Source organism: Neltuma alba, unplaced genomic scaffold (assembly GCF_004799145.2).
Source record: "Neltuma alba isolate B1F8T4 unplaced genomic scaffold, ASM479914v2 tig00010682_pilon, whole genome shotgun sequence".
In the NCBI taxonomy this organism is placed as follows: domain Eukaryota; kingdom Viridiplantae; phylum Streptophyta; class Magnoliopsida; order Fabales; family Fabaceae; genus Neltuma; species Neltuma alba.
Genome location: NW_021635523.1, coordinates 189,949 through 208,719, shown reverse-complemented (window position 1 = coordinate 208,719; position 18,771 = coordinate 189,949). Strand labels below are relative to the sequence as shown.

General features: G+C 34.9%; 1 protein-coding gene across 3 annotated transcripts; it reads left to right on the top strand.

Moving 5' to 3' along the window:
• Positions 1-9,861: 9,861 nt before the first annotated feature.
• Positions 9,862-18,550, top strand: LOC114758235 (protein DENND6A-like). 3 transcript variants are annotated; one of them, XR_003741758.1, is made up of 6 exons: positions 9,865-10,255; positions 15,017-16,832; positions 16,999-17,191; positions 17,779-18,024; positions 18,130-18,225; positions 18,337-18,550. XR_003741758.1 is itself a non-coding variant. In XM_028947272.1 (5 exons), exons 2-4 carry the CDS (start codon positions 15,229-15,231, stop codon positions 17,998-18,000), a joined length of 2,019 nt encoding a protein of 672 aa, XP_028803105.1. In that variant the 5' UTR covers positions 9,865-10,255; positions 15,017-15,228; the 3' UTR covers positions 18,001-18,024; positions 18,130-18,550. The 3 variants fall into 3 exon arrangements, 1 of the variants encoding a protein (XP_028803105.1); XM_028947272.1 differs by having other exon boundaries at positions 18,130-18,550; XR_003741759.1 differs by lacking the exons at positions 18,130-18,225; positions 18,337-18,550 and having other exon boundaries at positions 9,862-10,255; positions 17,039-17,191; positions 17,779-17,897.
• The last annotated feature ends 221 nt before the right edge of the window (positions 18,551-18,771 follow it).

Below are 18,771 nucleotides of genomic sequence, written 5' to 3'. Positions count from 1 at the left end.
AATTCTCTTATATTTTTTGTAAATCACTGAATTTTAATTGTAAATTGCTGAATTTTTATTGTAAATTGTGAAATTTTGCTTGTTCATTCACACTTAGATACTTGCATTTTTTGTTGTGAATTTCTTTATATTTTTTGTAAATCACCAAATTTTGGATGTAAATTATTAAATTTTTGTTGTAAATCATGGAATTTTACTTGTTCAATCATACTTCGACACTCGTATTTATTTTGTTATATATATATATATATATATCTGTGTGTGTGTTTGCATTATATAATTAAATGGATTGGTTGGCTTGGTGGTCACATTTTTCTCGGTGTGCCAAGGGATCAAGCCCCCTTGGCCACCTTATTTAAAAAAACAAATTCTTAGGTGACCATAGCTCTGATTATTGGCCACCAACACCTGAGTGGTCGGTGATAGAGATCGGAGTTTTGACAACAATTAATATTTGTTTTTTAAAAAAGTAAAAAGGAGAGGTATTATTATATTTTCACCCTTAAATTTTAATTTTATTTTGGTCCAAGGGATGGATTAAAGTTTTGAAATCTTTTAGAGCTTAATTGATATTAATTAGCTATTGAAGGGGTTTACTGAAATCCTCCCAAAAATCATTACAAGTGGTTTGGAAAAATCATGGGCGAAAAGGGTGTTATGAAGCCGAAAGGGGGGTTGGACCCAATTATTTTTTTTCAATTTATTAATTATTATTATATTATTATATGTTATATTTTATTTAAGAAATTGAAAAAAATGCTTATAATATTTATTTGATGTTTTCAATTAAATATTTTAAGAAAAAACAAATATTTTATTTTATTTTTCATATCATAAAAGAAAAAACATTAAAAATAAAATTTTTATTTTAAAACATTAAATAATTGTTGGTAAACCTGCCAATCCAATAAAGTGGGGTAAGTTTGACTACAAGTCAACCTGCCTGCAAGCGAGCCTTTTGATCTTGTACCGAATAGGCTTAATCTATGGGTTGATTTGTATTATCACTCCTAGATGTTAACTTTAGTGAAAGATGCTAGGTGAGTAGTATGAATTTATTGTCATTTTTTTAATTTTTACATTAGAATTTATTATTCATTTGTTTTGAGGTTTTTTTGGGGTAATTATACTTTTTGTGGAAATGTAACACCCTGCAACTTACTTATCATACTTAGCCTATTTAAGACATAACCACAGTATAAAAGGAACAACCGCATGTAGTCTATACGGCATCATGTTTTGGTTATAAAAGACTTTGCTTACCTTTAGTATGCAATTATGTTAGAAAAGGATTGAACTATTAATATGGTTATAAAAACTCTTCTTGTACCTAACAAACGCAATTATAACAGACCATAAATCACTATTGCAGTAATTAAATCAAAATATCAGAAATACTTATTTACCCAATGAGTGCCATCAATCAAAGAATGATTCCAGGGCCTAAAACTGGGCTTTTATATAAACCAGATCAAACTATAACGTACCAGAAAAAAGGTTTAGTAAACCAGACTTAATGAACGTTGAGGATTAAAACAATAAATGCCCATGTTCTAGGTGAAAAAAAACCAAAAGTGAAACATAAAAGAATTAAATGGTGAGGTGAGGTCACTTTGCCATGTGACTTCCAGCTTCATGCTCTTTCCTTATCAGGACTTCTTTATTGTTCTCATCTATAAAAGTAACAGTGAGACAAACATCTTGGTAACATAAATCCCTACCCACTTGACTTGCTAGCACCCTAAAAAAGTACCAAATGGGACAAACAGTTAAGATAGTCTTTAAACGAATCATTATTCCCTCACAGATAAAAGATAAAACATGTATGAACCAGGAAAATGATCGACAGATAGCATGCCATACGCATGAAACATTACTCATTAAATTAAGTTCGATTCCGGCATTATATCCTCCTTATACCTGCTAACTTAAACCTCTGGGTTGAATCTTACCATGTGACCAGTGACTCCTACAAGTTTCCCTCACATATGATGCAGACCAACTAAAACTGACAGGGCATACACAGGCCATAGACTTCTCCAAGAAAAGAGCATGCTACCCCATTGGGCCTACCGCCTAGTATTCTAGTAGGTATGCTGCCCTTGGGGTATATTGCTTCAAGATACTCTTAGAGTGTTGTAAATAAGGGTTACCCTTCGAAGTGTGAACTATAGTGCGTTGTATGAAAGCGAACCACGTGGTTATACCATATATTCTTATCACAACACCTCATTCTTATAGTATACAGCAAAGTACATAGACATGACATTTCTCATTTAATAATAGTTTGATCATGATAATAGATTCTCCATCCTTAACAATTATTACTACCTACAAGCATAAGTGTTTGATTCATGTTATAAACACATCAGTTGTACAACATACTTCAGCTAGATAAAGTTTATATAGTCATACAAATGTCATGCAGCACTCAACTATACCTGTTGTTGCAATGAACAGGATCTTTCGTCGCATCGAAGATGTCGCTGGGATGATGCTAATGGGCACTTCGTCATGGAGAAACCGTATATCGTGACAATTCAAGGGCCACGTTTTAAGGCAATTCAAGGGAGAAATCTAGAAATCCAATTTTAAGGCTTCTAGTCAATCTTAGAGTCTAAAAAATATAATACTTTCAAACTAATCATCCATACCAAATAAATTACTCTACATACACTTAACAATTCTAATAGTTTTCCATTCATTTTTCTTGTTCCTGTACTTTTTAAAACCTTATCCTGGAGGTTACGTTTTAATTAGTGGTTTTCTTATACCAGCCAGTAAGAGAAATGGGTAAAAGTTTTCATTCGTTGGATTTCCAAAGCAATTATAGAAATCAGCCAAAACATACTATGACATCCTTACAAACACCTATGGTTACCGTGAGTCAAATTATATCATAGAGTTGGTGAACTGTTAAGGATTTACTGGGGGATAACAAAACTCTAGCTAGGGGAAGAGAGCACTGGGAGCTTGTTTAGGCCCAGGTTTAAAAAAGTACTCATTTTACAAAGTTCAACCCTTATACAAGTGGCTTGGGACGGCCTACAGGTTTTTGGCTCATTTAAATTTTTTTAAAGTATATTTTGATATGTATAAAAGCAAAATAATAAAAGGAAAATGACAGTAAAATACCATATGAATTTCAAAAAGACAAATAAGGCACCTGAATAAGCAAAATGACAAATAGGGCACTGGGTACCAATTTGGAATTTAGATTTTTGGCCTAATGACCGAATTGCCCTGATTGTCTCTGAACATTGATCAGTGTATTAATGCGATAGAGAAAGGGAGAAACTGATTTCCTTCTACGAAACTAAATCCAAGTTCCTGCAGTCACCAAAAAGGGTTCTTCGAAATCACATTGCCGCCGTCGTAGGAGTAGATTGCCGTCGTTGAATTCGGTTACCATCGCTGAAATACATTGCCCTGTCTGAAATAACTTGTACTCCCTAAAATTGTCGCCGTCGAAGAGGTCGCTGAAGTATTTGGATTATTCATGAGTGAGTAGAAGTTGATGGCGGGATTTGGATTATTCATTTTTGTGGATGTTTCATGGTGAAATAGGAACAGGATTATTGCATTTGAGGATTCATATTCAGTATTTGGTGAATGATGAAGCAGAAATCAGAAAATAGTGGCAAGCAATTACGTAATGTAATTGCTGTCATATGCTTGTTGGTTTTTGGTAAATCCCATTACATGAATGGTAAATTTTATTATACATGTAGTTAATTATGAAAGTTAATAGTTCAATGTTTATTGTGATGTACTTCAGGTGCACGTTCACTGAATGATTTATTTATGCTTACAAGTTGCTCTTCCGGTGAAAACAGGTTTACAAAACCTATTGAAAAAGTGGTCACTTTCACTATAAAAGTTGTAAATCCCATTATGTGTTTTGTAAAATTCAGCGTGAAATTTTATTGGTGGTGAAAAGTAAGTTACTCATCCCCCGAAAATATGTTGCAAAATCTATTAACAAAGCGGTCACTTTTATCACAAAAGTTGTAAATCCCAGCATATGTTTTGTAAAATTCAACGTAAAATTTTATTGGTTTTTAGAAACAAATTACCCATCCCCTGTTACAAAAGCCATTTAAGAAGTGGTCATTTTCACTATAAAAGTTGTAAATCACACTGTGTGTTTTGTAAAATTCAGCATGAAATTTTATTGGTTTTTAGAAACAAGTTGCTCATCCCCTGAAAAGAGGTTGCAAAACCCATTTAAGAAGTGGTCATTTTCACTACAAAAGTTGTAAATCTTACTATATGTTTTGTAAAATTCAGCATGGAATTTTATTGGTTTTTATAAACAAGTTGCCAATCCCTTGAAAACATGTTGCAAAACCATTGAAGAAGTGATCATTTTCACTATGAAAGTTGTAAATCTCACTATGTGTTTTGTCAAATTTAGCGTGAAATTTTCTTAGTTTTTAGAAACAAGTTGCCCATCCTCTGAAAACAAGTTGCAAAACCCATTGAATAAGTGGTCATTTTCACTACGAAAGTTGTAAATCCCACTATATGTTTTGTCAAATTTAGCGTGGAATTTTATTAGTTTTTACAAACAAGTTATTTATCTCCTGAAAACAGGTTGCAAAACCCATTAACAAAGTTGTCACTTTCACTACGAAAGTTATAAATCACAATATGTGTTTTGTAAAATTCAGGATAAATAGTTTAATAATACTAGAAAACCAAACAGCTTCACAACATTTTCTGAAAATGGTTTTATACGAAGAACAGAAACAGAACCAAAAAGAGGAATGCTAGGCAATAACATTTTAAGCTGTGGAGAGCCATTGAAAATGCTCTATGAAGAATAATATTTAAGCTTCCTACTTGTTTATCACAGTTGGTGTTACTTCAGCGACCTCTTTGACGGTGACAATATCAGGGAGTACGAGTTCTTTCAGACAGGGCAATGTATTAACTTTCATAATTAATTACATGTATAATAAAATTTACCATTCACGTAATGGGATTTACCAAAAACCGCAGGCATATGACAGCAGTTACATTATGCAATTGCTTGCCATTGTTTTCTGATTTCTGCTTCATCATTCACTACAAATCCTCTTTCCCACAACCAAAACCCACCAAATCAACAATCTCTACAGAATGGTGATGCGGAGGAGTAAGATAATAGTATTTCCAACATTCTTCTTTCCTTCTTCCCGTATTTCATCAGCATCTTCCTCTCTCCCTTCTCTCACTTTCAGACAGGGCATTTGGGTCTTTTGGCCAAAAATCTGAATTCCAAATTGGTACCCAGTCCCATATATGTCATTTTGCTTATTCAGGTGCATTATTTATCTTTTTGAAATTTAGGTGGTATTTTGTTGTCATTTTCCCAATAATAAACCTTATAAAATTCAAGCTTCCAATAATTAATATTTGTAAAACAAATACTAAATTGTTATCCAAATTTCTAAAACTGACCAATCAAGTTATTGTCCTAAATATTATACAAAGCCCAAACTAAGCAGTAAATAATAGCAGTGTCATCAACATAATTTTCATCATGATCTTCAATATAAACAAGATTTGATTTCGCTTTATTATGAGTAAGTTTTTTTTTAGTGACAAAAATATTAAGGTTTTCTTCTTTAAATAAATTTTACTTTTAAATTTTGTAGTTTAGTTATTATTTTATTGTAATTTGAGATACATTAAAATTGAAAGTCATAAATTTCTAATTCAAATTATGGAATTACAAGCTACAAGTATAAAAATATTCTCTTATTAAATATATATAGTTTAAAAATATTAACACATAGTATAAATTAAATTATTATTTAAAGTTCAAATTAACTCATTTTTTAAAATTCAATAAAAAAATCTTGTCTAAAACCAAATAAAACCAAAACATTTTATGAAATTCAATTTTAAAAAGATGATAATAACTAAATATTTACAATATCATTAACAATAAAAAAAATCAATCATACTAGCATCATGTAAATAATTTAAAAAATAAAAATAATAAAAAGACTTAAACGAGCCAACCCTTTTGAGTTCTTGACTTATTAGGGCTGGTTCTTTTCTAATTTGAAGGGCAAAATCACAAGCCTAACCCTTGTCCCAGCTCTAATAAACGAGAAACAAGGAGAAAAACAGTACAGAGGGTTTGAGATCGCTTATTGTTACTCCCAGAGTTTGCAAACTCGTCATAGAACTGCCTTGAGGAAACCTTAGAGCAAAACTCCCCTTTTTAAAATAAAATTCAAAGTGACGACGTGACCTATTTACAAGTTTTCTACCTTTCGCCGCGGCAAGCGTGTCTCTTCGCCGTGACTACAGTGCTTGAATGAAACACCGCATTTCAGGCGCGTCCCCGCGATAATGATGCCCAGTCATTGCATCCAACGTTGCAAACTGGCAGATGTTACAGGAATCATACGGTCATTTTTCCTGTAGTCCTAAAAAAAATATAATCAACAAAATGTCTTAAAATTGAGCAACATAACTTTTATTGTTATTTTATGAATCCGAATTTGTATTCACTTGTTATGAGACAAAGTAGAGTATGTGGGTGGAAGAATTATTTTTTCTTTTTTAAATTTTACCCATTCATTTTTTTTTTCACGAGAGAGTTTCACTTTTTTTTTTAAATGGAAGATAATTTTATTAAGGAAAAACTAATTTTGACCTTTATAGTTTGCCTCTGTTTTTATTCAAGTCCTTAAAGTTTTTTATCTTTTCTATTGGGTCTTTGGGGGTGTTTGGGTATCATCCCAAATAATAGTTTGGGAAAAGAGTGAGCCAAACAGGGAGAAATAATCCGAAACCATAGTTTGGGTTAAAACCATAGTTTTGGAGTCTAAAACCATGGTTTCAGGAGAAATGAATCCATTCTGCTTCTGGCTCAAATTGGAGAGTATGATTGTGTCTGTCAAAGTAGATTTCAACAATAATATGATTTTAACACCCCTTAATTATTTTTTATTAACATATTTAATCTTTTATCTCATAACTATATATACACATATTAATTATTTATTAATTATATTATCTTATGTATTATTAATTATATTGGTAAAAATATATTATTAACAATTTTATTCCTTCAAATTAAAATATATTATAAAATCTATGTTTTACGTAATTATCATATTAACTTATGCTTTTTTTTAGTAATTTGTATATGTAAAAAGTACTTCTGGTAACAATTATCCAAATAATTTCACTTTATCAAAATCACTTTTCCACAAAATCTATTTTTCACAAAATTTATTCTCCATAAGTTATTCTTCAAACCATGGTTTGATTTCATGCAAATACCTCATTTGATGTTTCTGCAGTTACATCTATTAATCTTTCATTTTTAAAATAGTTAAATAAAAAGTAATGTGTTAACTTTGGGTTATTTTGCCAACTTGGATTTTGATTAAGATTCAAAGCGCCGAGCAAGTAAACAAAAAAGATTAAAACCAACTGGATTGATCCAAGTGGTAAGCGGCTTGGTACCGCTTAAGTGAGGTCTCGAGTTCGAGCCTTATCGTATGCAGAAATCCCTGTTGGGAGACTCACCCACCACAACTAGGTGCGCGACGCGGGTCGGATCCAAATGTAGTCGGAGCAAAGCTCTAGTGAATTGGGTGGGCAACCAAAAAAAAAAAAGACTAAAAAGGTGTTTAGGTAATCTTACAATTACTTTTCAGAAGTATTTTTCCGCAATTTAAAGTAAACTATTTCACATATTTACTTCGTATATCGTAAAAGTACTTCTGAAACCATGATTTTGTTCTTATCCAAACACCCCCTAAAAAAACCATATTGAAACCCCTCTCACAAACGACGCCATTTTTGTCTCCTGCCTCTAGAACTCATGGATTTGCCTGTCTCACCCTGTTGTGGCTCTCTGTTTTGTTCCCAGCCTTTTCAGTGGTCTTTATTCTCTTTCTTCAAGTTTTCGCTCTCCTAATTTGTATTAGCCTTCATAATTTCTCCCTCCAGCTACACATCTTTTCCGTCAAAATCCTTAGTTTACTATAGGATTTGAATTCTCTCAATTAAAAAATATTAAATAAATAAAGATTTGTTTTTTAAAAAATTTCAACCCAAATCGCTTTGAATCTGAAAATTCCACGAAGAATGATGATTGAATGTAACATTGAGATTAAAATATTTATTCTCTCAATTGAAAAATATTGGTCCTTTGGAGTGTGAGGGATTTCCGAGGAGGGGAAGAGAAAGAGGAGCCAAATTGTAAGATTTAGGTTTGAGATAAAGGGAGCCACATCCACGTCTGATTTCAAATCCATAAGCTGCAGAGAAGAGAAGGTGAAAAATATTGGTTCTTTTATCTCTCTCCATCGTCATTTTCAAACACATTCCAGAAGCTTCATTGCTATTCCAGATTCAAAATGCTCCATCATCTTCAATTGGCCAGAGCACTCCATTTTCACCCCCATCTCTTTATCATCATCTTCCATTCATTTCATTCTCTCTGTCTTCTTCTACCTCTTTTACATTTGTGATAAATTGGCTTTTTTCTAGATTTGTTTGTTTTCAACTTGATTTATTGTCCTTTCTTAGTGGGCTGTTGTCATTCTCTCATCTCCCCCTCTGTTCTTCTTCCTCCCCCTTCTTCTTGTTCTGATTCTAAGTAAAGAAAGAAACTTCGACCTCTTTTGGGTTTTGGGCTCAATGCCGTCTTTCAGGTAAACCATTCGAAAAGTCTAAACTTACAAACCGAGCCACAACGTTGAACGAGCAAGTGGTCGTTAGATCGGTCTAGTCTGATTTTCAAAAATTTGTTCAAGATATTAGAAAAACAATTGGAAAAATTTAGGAGCAGGAATAACCATAACAACAATTACCATAAATTATAGAAAGATGATCAAATCAAGTAGCATTGAAAATATGGCCCAACAAAAAGGAGATGATTCCAACTAGCTAGATTCTCTCATGGGATGAATAGTATCCTTGATCATATTCCTCCTGATTTGTAGACGGACGGTGATGAAGGCTCTTAAGACTGGGTATTGCACTGTACTTTGTTTTTTATTTTGGTTTTTCAGTTATCATTAAAAAAAAAAAGAAAAAAAAATACTCCTTCAATTCTTAATATAAAACTCATTTAACTAATTTGATTAGGTTAAGGAAGTTAAGTAAGTTAGTTAATTATAAGAAATGTGACGTTTATCCTAAAACATCATAATTATCTTTCTTAATACCCTCTCTCCCTCTTCTACTTGATTATGGTTGAGGAAGTATCTATAGGGGTAATTTAGAGAAAACTGATAAATATAAAAATGGGTCTTATATTTAGGATCAAAACCAATTCAACAATTGAGTCCTATATTAAGGACTGGAGGAGTATGAGAGCCAACAGACCTCATTAACAGAACACAGTAACTAAAAAGTAAAAGAAAAACACAAAAATTTGCAGTGCCATTCCATGACTGGTAGGTGGTAGCACTCGAAAATGAACTTCTAAATGGCTGCTGATAAAATTAGAGAGAGGAGGAGCTGATAGTAAAAAAGTTATGAGAGTTTCATATCTTTAAAGGTAGTTGAAATCCGTTAGTCTAATTAACTTTTTAATTATTTTTTAAAGTGATCTTTTTCAAAATAAAATTTAATAAGTTATTGTAGTTTTGTCTCTCTATATATAAATTAAGATCAAAATCCTCAACAAAAAAAATAAGTAATTGATACTTTTAGAAATATGCAAAATTCTTTATAGAAAAGGATTGTGGAAAGTGAAAACTCAAAAGTTTCTTATAGAAAGGGGTAAAAAAAAAAACAAAATAAATAAATATATATATAAATCTATTTACTTTTTTTCCCAAAAAATAACCGAATGGAATGAAAATTTCTAAGAAGAAAATAAGGGGAAAAAAGAAGTGGTTGATGCGCCGCATAACTCCGGCGGGAGCCCACTATTCTTGCAGCGCAGGCGACAGAGGAAGCAGGTGACGTAGGCTCCGGCGTGAGAGAACCAATAAGCTTTTCAGATTTGGAGGGAGATTTGCTCGATGTCACGGTTAAAAGGGGACTAGATCGAGAAATAGAGGAGGCTGTGGGAGTTTGAGTCTCCGGACGGAGGGAAAAAAAAAAGAAACAGAGGCGAGTGGTTGAGAGTGAGAGACTGTCTATAAGAAAGAAAAGAGAAGGAACGAAAGGGAGGAAGGAAAGAGCAGAGAATATTTCAGGAGAGGCCGAGAGAACAGAGGAGGGAGATGTAGAGGGATCGAGAAGAAGAGTGAAGAACATCCGGTATCACAATGACATCACTGAAAAGGTATCTATTTTACCTGCCAATTTGGGTGTCCTGTTCACCAGTTTAATTTACTTCTTACGGATCTACTTGTGATGGGATTTTGATCCTGCAGCTTCTGTTTTTTTTTTTTTTTTCCCTTTTGGGTGTCGACTAAAAGTTTATTCAAATCAAGGTGATCTCTGCAGACTTCTCTTTATATAGAATCATCTATTCGATTATTATAGTATCCAATGCTTACGCTGTGACTGTCTACGCGGCTTTGCCAAATTGAACTGAACTTTGAGTTATATATATAAGGGGTGAAACCGTTTCCTTGCGTCTTTGAGGCTCTTGATTTTTAATTTTGATGACTAATGGGACTTATTTGGGGTGCATGAAATTGGCCTATGGAACTCCTTTTAGTTGGTACATCCCAATGGTATTGCTATTCTTTGGCTTCTCAAGCTTTGATGACTGCTGTTTTTAGTCGGACAAGCTTCGCGTGCTGAATGTGTTATGATCCAAAAAGATACCTGATAAGAACATAAGCTTTAATATTCTTATCACTTGAATGCTAGATTGTTTTATTCAAGTCCTAAGAATTGACGTGGCCAGATTACATGATTTATTTCCAACATATCTTAATAATTAAATTGCACGTTAATGAAAATCTCCAAATTGAGTTATTGTGATGGGGAAAAAAAAAAATCAGAGGTTTACGTCCAGAGTAAGATGAGAGTTAACAAATGGGCAATAGTGAGTTCTTATGCCTGGTATTGGGGATTTTTTTTCTTCCATCTACTCCTCCGAAATATATAATTCATTCATAAGGCCTCAATATATAAATATACAATGGCGAAACATTGATACACAACATTCGTATTCTGCCTCTGAATTACTCTGGGCAACAATAGATTGCTCCTTACTATGCCATCTAATGAGTTTTTCACAGACATAATTGTGACACTGATAGAATCAGCTTTATTTACCAGACCTATAAAAGTAAAATTAGCAAGATACATGGAAGAGTAAAATCACTTTCTGCTACCCTGGACGTTGGCCTCAAGCTTTATTGTCTTTTAGAGAAAGTTATTGAGCATATTAGTTACTCTAGGGTGGCTATAGGCCTGACCTAGGAAACTGTTGTATTGGGGGTTGTGAGGATCACTTTTTGGAGTATTAATATTCGTTGGGTTCTCAGTGGAAGGGGGACTTATTTTTTGGACTGAGTTTGGTGAGGAGAGTGCTGGCCTCTCGAATGCCAGGTGAGGGGTGGAGGAAGAGAGTCTTTCTTCATCATTTTCTTTGTATTTCAGTGTGTATTTTAGTGTGCTAGTGAGTTGAGTGACCTTTGTTGTTTCCTGTGTGAACTGTGCCGGTTATATATTGTATTGAACCCAACCTTTTGTGTGATTAATATCAGTTTCAGCATTACTTGTCTACTGTTTTATCTTGGTCTCTATCAGACACCCAATGTTTGGTCCTCTATTCAGGCCCCAAAAAAAATGTTTGGTCCTCTATCTATAACTGACCCTGCCCAAGTCACTTCTGTATATGCTACTACACTTTTGTCTTCTTTTTTGAAAAATTTTCCATTCCTTGGGTCATTTTAAGATAGCACAGAATATTGAACTTGCACTCTTTGTTACCACCAGGATGCACATGAACACTTCTTTAAATCTCCATTAAGAAGTGCATTCTTGACCTCAAACTGATGTAATGGGCAACCAAGTTTAACTGCACTTGAGAGTAAGACTTTGAAGGCATTAAATTTTGCTATAGCTGCGAACACTTCTGAGCTGTCAGTTTCATATGTTTGAGCGAACCTATTAGCTACCAGTCTTGCCTTGCATCTTCTTATGCTTGCATCTCCTTGTTTGTGAAAATCCATTTACTCCCTTCTGGTTTCTTTCCCTCAGGTAAGCCAATAACTGACAAGTTTTTATTTTTCTCTAATGCCTCCAACTCATTCTAAAATGCTTCATCAATAGTTTGAGGCAATTCCTCATTTGAGATATTGTCAATAAATGATTTATGATGGGCAATCTTACCAAATAAAGTTGCCAATAGGGTGACCTGTGCATGATCTCCTCCCTTTCTCACTGCAATAGGAACATCTAGATCATGTATCTTGCCTTCTTCAGATTCTGGAGAAGGAGCAGGGGCATGAATAATTAGATTTGGCTCTAGTACTCACTTTCTTCCTAGTATATCATTGTCATTTGTTGCTCTGCACTTGCTCTCGATCCCTTGATGTACCTTAAATTGTTAGGACCTCCTCTCATGACAAGAGCCACTGATTCATTCTTTGAATTCTGTTTCTGATCAATAACCACCAATTTCCTTTGACTTTCCTCATGCTTGGCTGGTAATAATACTTATCTAAATCTTGGCAAGGTGTCTATGCTCATAATTCTTCCTCAAACTTCACTATAGAATGAATTAAGGCTCAAGAAATTTATATTCCTTTTTTCTGTTTTTAATCATGCTGTAATGAGTTGCATTTGTGAGACATGACTAGTCATGGAATTTGTAGAGTTCAAGCTGCTGCCAGTATTGAATTAGTGTATAAGTATGCAACTGCAGTTTGGTTTCTTTGTTGGTAGTTGCGCAAGAACCTTTTAATGCTAAGGAGCGTTGCTTGGCTCTTCATGGATGTGAAGCTTTCTTTTATTCCTTCCCACACTTCATAGGCTGTTGGTAATAACATGAAATTTTCTCTAGTCTTTGTTGCCAATGAAATAATTAGCTTAGTATGTATCATACTATTGGCATCCAGCTCACTGAATTTTGTATCAGCTTTGTTGGGTTGTGTGGCTCTACCTGGGATATAATCAAACTTCCTTTGCCTTTGATATGTACATATGTTAACGGTCATTGACCTTTGAAGATATTTTGGCCATTTGATCAATGACTAATGATGCAACCTGGACGTTGGTTGTTTGATGCTTGAGAGATTGGGTTTGTTTTCCTGATGGCAAAATTCTGCCAAAAGATATTGGGCAGTATTGTCACTATGGGTCATAAGAGTTTCAAAAAACTCAAATTTGATCATGGTGTAAACATTGGGGCTGGAGCATCACAATTAGAACTAGTGTTATCAAAGATGAGGAAAAAGGGTTCTATCAAGCTGTGAGGGATAATGGGTTTTTTTCACAGAAAGAGATAGACTCTATTGAATGAAAATTGGGCCTGATCAATTTAGAATATGGATTCAGCATTGGCAAGTGGGTACTGCAGGGAAAACACATGGGTCAGCTGAACATTTTGAGCTAAGTCTCTGATGAAATAATACAGTTTTTCTACCTTGTCTTCTTTTTTAGAAAAAAGCTGTCCTAATGCACTTTCGAATTTCTAGATAAGAGCATCATTCTGGGGCAGGAAGTAAATATTTATATGGCAGGAATGTTAGTTGGGAAGATGCGGTCGGTTAAATCACCCTTCCATTAATATAAATAATGAAATATGGCATTGTAATAGACATCTTTGGAAATGAGTATTACATTTTCTTTACTTTTCTTGTCTCTTAGCAAAAATACTTGTAACTTTTAATAGATGATTAATGCTTCTATTGGTTAATGATTTGCATGCTTGTAAACTAAGATGACAAAATAAGAGTAATACATGCTTTGTTGTTAGCAGTGAGAATGAGATTTCTTGAATATCTGGAGGCTCTTTTGCTGATGTAGTTACAGCTGCCTTTTAATTAGTGATTTCTCCTGGCAGTGAATCAATTATACTCACGAACTTAAGTTTGCTTCTTTCATTTCCTCATTATTGTCATTTTGGAAGTGCATGAATTAAACCTTGTTATTTGCGTCATGGCTTCTCGGAAGCAATAAAAGAATTGGGGATCTTGAACACTTATATCTAGGCATTGTCATTATTGTCATCTTCCATCATTGGTCTTTGCTGTTATTGTTGCAATTGTGGAGGTAGCCTATTTTCATTCCTTAGATTTTGTTCTTGCTAATGTGGTTTTTTGCATCTTCTCAGTTGTGTCAATTTTTAACCATGGACCCTTAATCCTTTTTGTTAGTGTTCTGTGTTTTCGGGGCTCAGGTTTCAGGTTTTAGGGTGTCACGTTTGAGTTTCAGGTTTCCAGGTTTTAGGCTTTAAGTGTTTTTTTTTTCCGGGGTGGGGTGGGCTTAGGGGTTGGGGCTTGGGTTTTAGATTTAATGTTTTGGATTTCAAGATTTAGAATTCAAGGTTAAGGTTTGGGATTTTTGTGCTGCAGGTTAGGCTTTGGGGTGGGGGGAACCTGAAAATTAAAACTTCAATTTCTTGTCCGAGTTTGGAAACTCTCATTTAAGTTGATTTTTCTAGATATTTGGTTTGTTCAATGGGTTTGGTTGTTCATTCTTGGCGTTCCAGATGGATTCATTCTAGGACATCTCCTGAATTACCAACTTCCTACGTCTAGGTACTGTGCTGAGAACCACCTTCATGATGTTGGGACTCATAGTATGAGTCAGTAAATTTTTCTTTCTAACCCACTATAGGGCGTTGAGAAAACTTATGGGATGATCTTTGTGAAATTTTAGATCTTGTGTATGCTTAGTGATGGTGACTTGATGGGTTCTTTGGCTAGGGTGAGTGAAGCAGCTGGGCAGTGTTGTCTGAATTTGAGTTGCTACTGTTATATATCGTTTTAGAAATTTGTAGTTTGAAAGTTGATACATGCCCATCTTTATCTCTTTTGGGTTTTGCTGATTACCAAAATATGCTTTATGTTACTGTTCCTTTTCCCTAAAAGTAGCATCTTATCTGCCAACTAATACATGTTTTTGGTATCCTTTTCAGGATTCAAGTTGTTGATTACGTAGAGACAATCAAGAGAAGTTGAAAACATGAAATTTTCATTATCAAGGGAACTTTAAAGTGTGAAGTTTTCATTAAACCTCTTGTCCCCAGTGCCAATGAAGATTCTGCTGGTTTTCTAGCACATAATGGTTGTCTAAAATGAAACAGAGGGTCTTTTAACTTATAAAAGCTCATACTATTGTTTTCTAAACATGAGCCAGTCTGCTGCTGCTTTATCTAGTAAAACAGAACTAAGTCCAGGTATTGACTTAGAATCATTACAACAGTGGATTGTTGCCCTCTGTGCTATAAGGTTTGATCTTGAACAAGGTCAACTCGTAGAAGAGTGTTATCCTCCAGGCTGTCTTACACGTGATGAGGAGCTAAACATTGCTTATAGTTCGTTTCCAGACTCTGTTTCCCAGCAGCAAAACCGTTCAAGCATTCATGATTCTATTTTCTTTTTCCGAATTTGCGGGCAGCTAAAATCACAAACTGTGAATGATACTCATTCTGAGATTACTGAAGTTGACGGGGGGTTTCCTTCAAAATCCATATACAAAAGCAATCTCAGTAGAACCTCAGGTAGCAATAATGTCAATGCTTCTAGATACATGTATGGCTATGTCTTTAATAGACAGAGACATGATGAGAGGCTAAAGCGAGGAGGTGAGCAGAAGTCTGTGGTCATCTTGTCCCACAATCCATATTCTAGTGTGTTCAGACCTTTGTTACAAATTATAGGTCCCCTGTATTTTGACATTGGCAAGAAAGCTTTGGAGCACATTGCTACATATGTCTCTACATGGCCAGCTCCTATTCCCGGTAAGCTAATGGATCTTCCAATCGGGAATGCAACTCTCAAAGTGTACTTGCCGCCTGCTTATAGCTTGCCCATTGAAAGTGGTGAATCTTTTGAAGAGTCTGCTTCTTCAGTGGCACCCTTTTTGCCTAATAACCAGTATATCCCGCAAGGTCTTTTTCATGATTCAGATATTTTTGGTACATTCCGAGGCCTTTTATTGCAGCTTTGGTTGCTATGGGAGTTGTTACTTATTGGTGAACCCATTCTTGTCATTTCCCCCACACCTCCTCAGTGTTGTGAAGCTGTGGCCAGTCTTGTGAGTTTGGTTGCCCCCTTACTTTGCAGTATTGATTTCCGGCCATATTTTACCATCCATGATCCTCTATTTGCACGCTTAAACACCATAAAAGAAGGTGAAACTTTTCCCGCAATGGTCTTGGGGGTGACTAACCTATTTTTCCTTAAAGCCCTCCGCAGCATCCCCCACGTTGTCTCAGTTGGAAGCCCTCCTCCTAATTCAAGCAGGTTCACCGTTTCAAGTAGGTCTTCCACTGGCAGAAATGAAGGTCTTGGGATTCAACAACTTTCTCTAAAGAAGTTTTCTCCTTCAAGTTTATTGAATGCAGTTAAGCTGCGGAGAGATGGTCCTCTTTGCCTCATGACAGAACATAAGGAAGCAATCTGGAGTACTTATTCTGCCACAACCAAGCCAGACACTGCTATCTTAAATAGGCTTATTGATGCCGGGATGCTGCCAAGGGTTGAAGAGTCAATGTCAGTTGTTAACAATGAGATATTAAGGAGGCATTTCTTGGAGCTCACTACAAATTTTTTGGCCCCTTTTGGTCCATATTTTAGGACCACTGCACCATCAGAAGGAACTTCTCCTTTTGCAGATCCCCCACCTCTACCTCCATTTCATGCCGAAGAATTTCTTGCAAGCTTATCTGCTAGAGGTCCAGGGAAGTTCTTATCAAAGCGAATGAGATCCAACTGGCTTGATTTATATAGGTAGTGGATTTTCTTAGCTGTATTTATTATGTAATACTATTTCACTCTCCTTATTATTGTAGTTTACGTTATAGCCTTGATGTTAAGTCTTTGAACCATTTGATTCTATATTTCATTTGCATGATTTAACAATTTGAAATTAAATGTGGTTAATTTCTCACACCAGGCGATTTCTGAAGGGACCCAACTTTTTGCCATGGTTTCAGAGAAGGCAAGCTGTTGCGGAACAAGAGCAAGACAGATCGTGGAGGCATTCAAGAATGACAACTGACATACAACAGCTTCTATCTAAAATGAGTGAGTTGGAAATTGTGGATTCCTTCAATGCTATAGAGAGACTTCTTGTTGAAGAAGTGCAGGTAACTTGCTCTTCAGTGGCCTTCACTGATGATATGCTGTTAATATTAGTTTTCTTTCAGACATGAATGCAGGATGCTCTATTAATATGCAGCTGGTTATTGTTTTTGACTATCAAAGCATTTGGTGTTTTATTTATGTTAATACTTTTTACATGCAACTGGTACACGATACCTGTACAACAACACCCCCCCCCCCCCAAAAAAAAAACCACAAAAAAAAAAGTGTGCACTCTGCTAGAGCATCATCATATGTTTTCCCACTTCTCTCATTTTTTTTTGGGGAGATTATTTATCTTTTACTCTTTGATTTTGCATTGAACGGAGAAGAGTAGTTTTTTGTTTTGTTTTTTGGACTGAGAGGAAAGAACTTAGTTTGACCCAGTCTCATTTTACACCATTTGTTTTTGTTGGCTGAGCATGCCCTTGCTCGTCTGAACAAGGGTTTCAACAGTTACATATAACTTTGCATGGATATTCATTGCATAAACCTCTAAAGGATATTATATGCTGTACGATATGATTGGTCAAGATTTAAATGAAACATTTTTGGTGTTTTGATACATTTTTCAATTAATTTCAATTTGTAGCTGCAACAATCTGGAAGGGCTAGTGTAGATTTCCCAGCTAGCTGTCAGAAGCTAAGGGCAGACCTTCAGGCTGTTTTTAATATGCTGTCAAAGGACATGCAGCAACTGATGCTTTCAAATCCACAAAGAGCAGCCCTTCTACAAGGAAGCCATGAATTGACAAAACTTCCAGGCCGCCCATTAATACAAGTTGGGGTTTTATCTTCTACTTCACCCAAGTGAAAATTATGATACACATTGTCTCGGGTATGTGGAGCCTTCTTAGCTGTGTAGGACGAACTTTTGGTTAATTTTATGCCTGCCATCCATCTAATTGATATGTTCTGATTTCATCTTCTTTTAAATAAACAGATGTGCGATGACCACATTTTTTAGTAATTAATCCTCTCCAAAAGCAGACGCTGGATAACTTCATTGGCAATGCATTCGAGTTGTATTATTTTAAATGTCAGGTTTTTTTAATTACCTTTCTTTCCAGAAATTGAATCTCTATATTTTGAAGGATCAAACTGTAAATTACCAACTTAGTGTGATAGCTCATGGTGGTGGTTCTTGCAGATTTTCTACTATTTGAAAATCCTCAACATATGCAGTGGGGATATCTCGTGAGTCAATTCATTATTTTGATGTTTCTCTAGACTCCATTCTCAGTTTTGTAAAGACGAGGGAGAAAAAGAAGGTTAAGAGCACTAGAAGTTGTTAATACTCGTTGCAAAATTTGACTTCTAGGGTTTTCTCAATGTGACATGATTTGTGTCTGTTATGCTTTCTATTTCTGGGTTCAAGGTGTTATTTTGTGTCTTTTGTTAATTTTTGACTTCTAGGGTCTTCGTAATTAGTTTCAGGCAAGGAAGAGGAGAGCTTTTATTATTATTATTATTATTATTATTATTTTGGGTGTGTTTAGTAGACTATAATCACATTGGAAAGCTCACTTCCATCAAATATCAAACATCGGAAAGAGCCTTCCATTACGATGGCTAAAGAAATGCC

Excerpts from the sequence above, each read along its gene's own strand:
- LOC114758235 (XM_028947272.1), top strand. The coding sequence starts at position 15,229 with ATGAGCCAGTCTGCTGCTGCTTTATCTAGTAAAACAGAACTAAGTCCA. Across the intron at positions 16,833-16,998 it reads AACTGGCTTGATTTATATAG|GCGATTTCTGAAGGGACCCA; the intron begins GTAGTGGATTTT and ends TTCTCACACCAG. Across the intron at positions 17,192-17,778 it reads TTCTTGTTGAAGAAGTGCAG|CTGCAACAATCTGGAAGGGC; the intron begins GTAACTTGCTCT and ends TTCAATTTGTAG.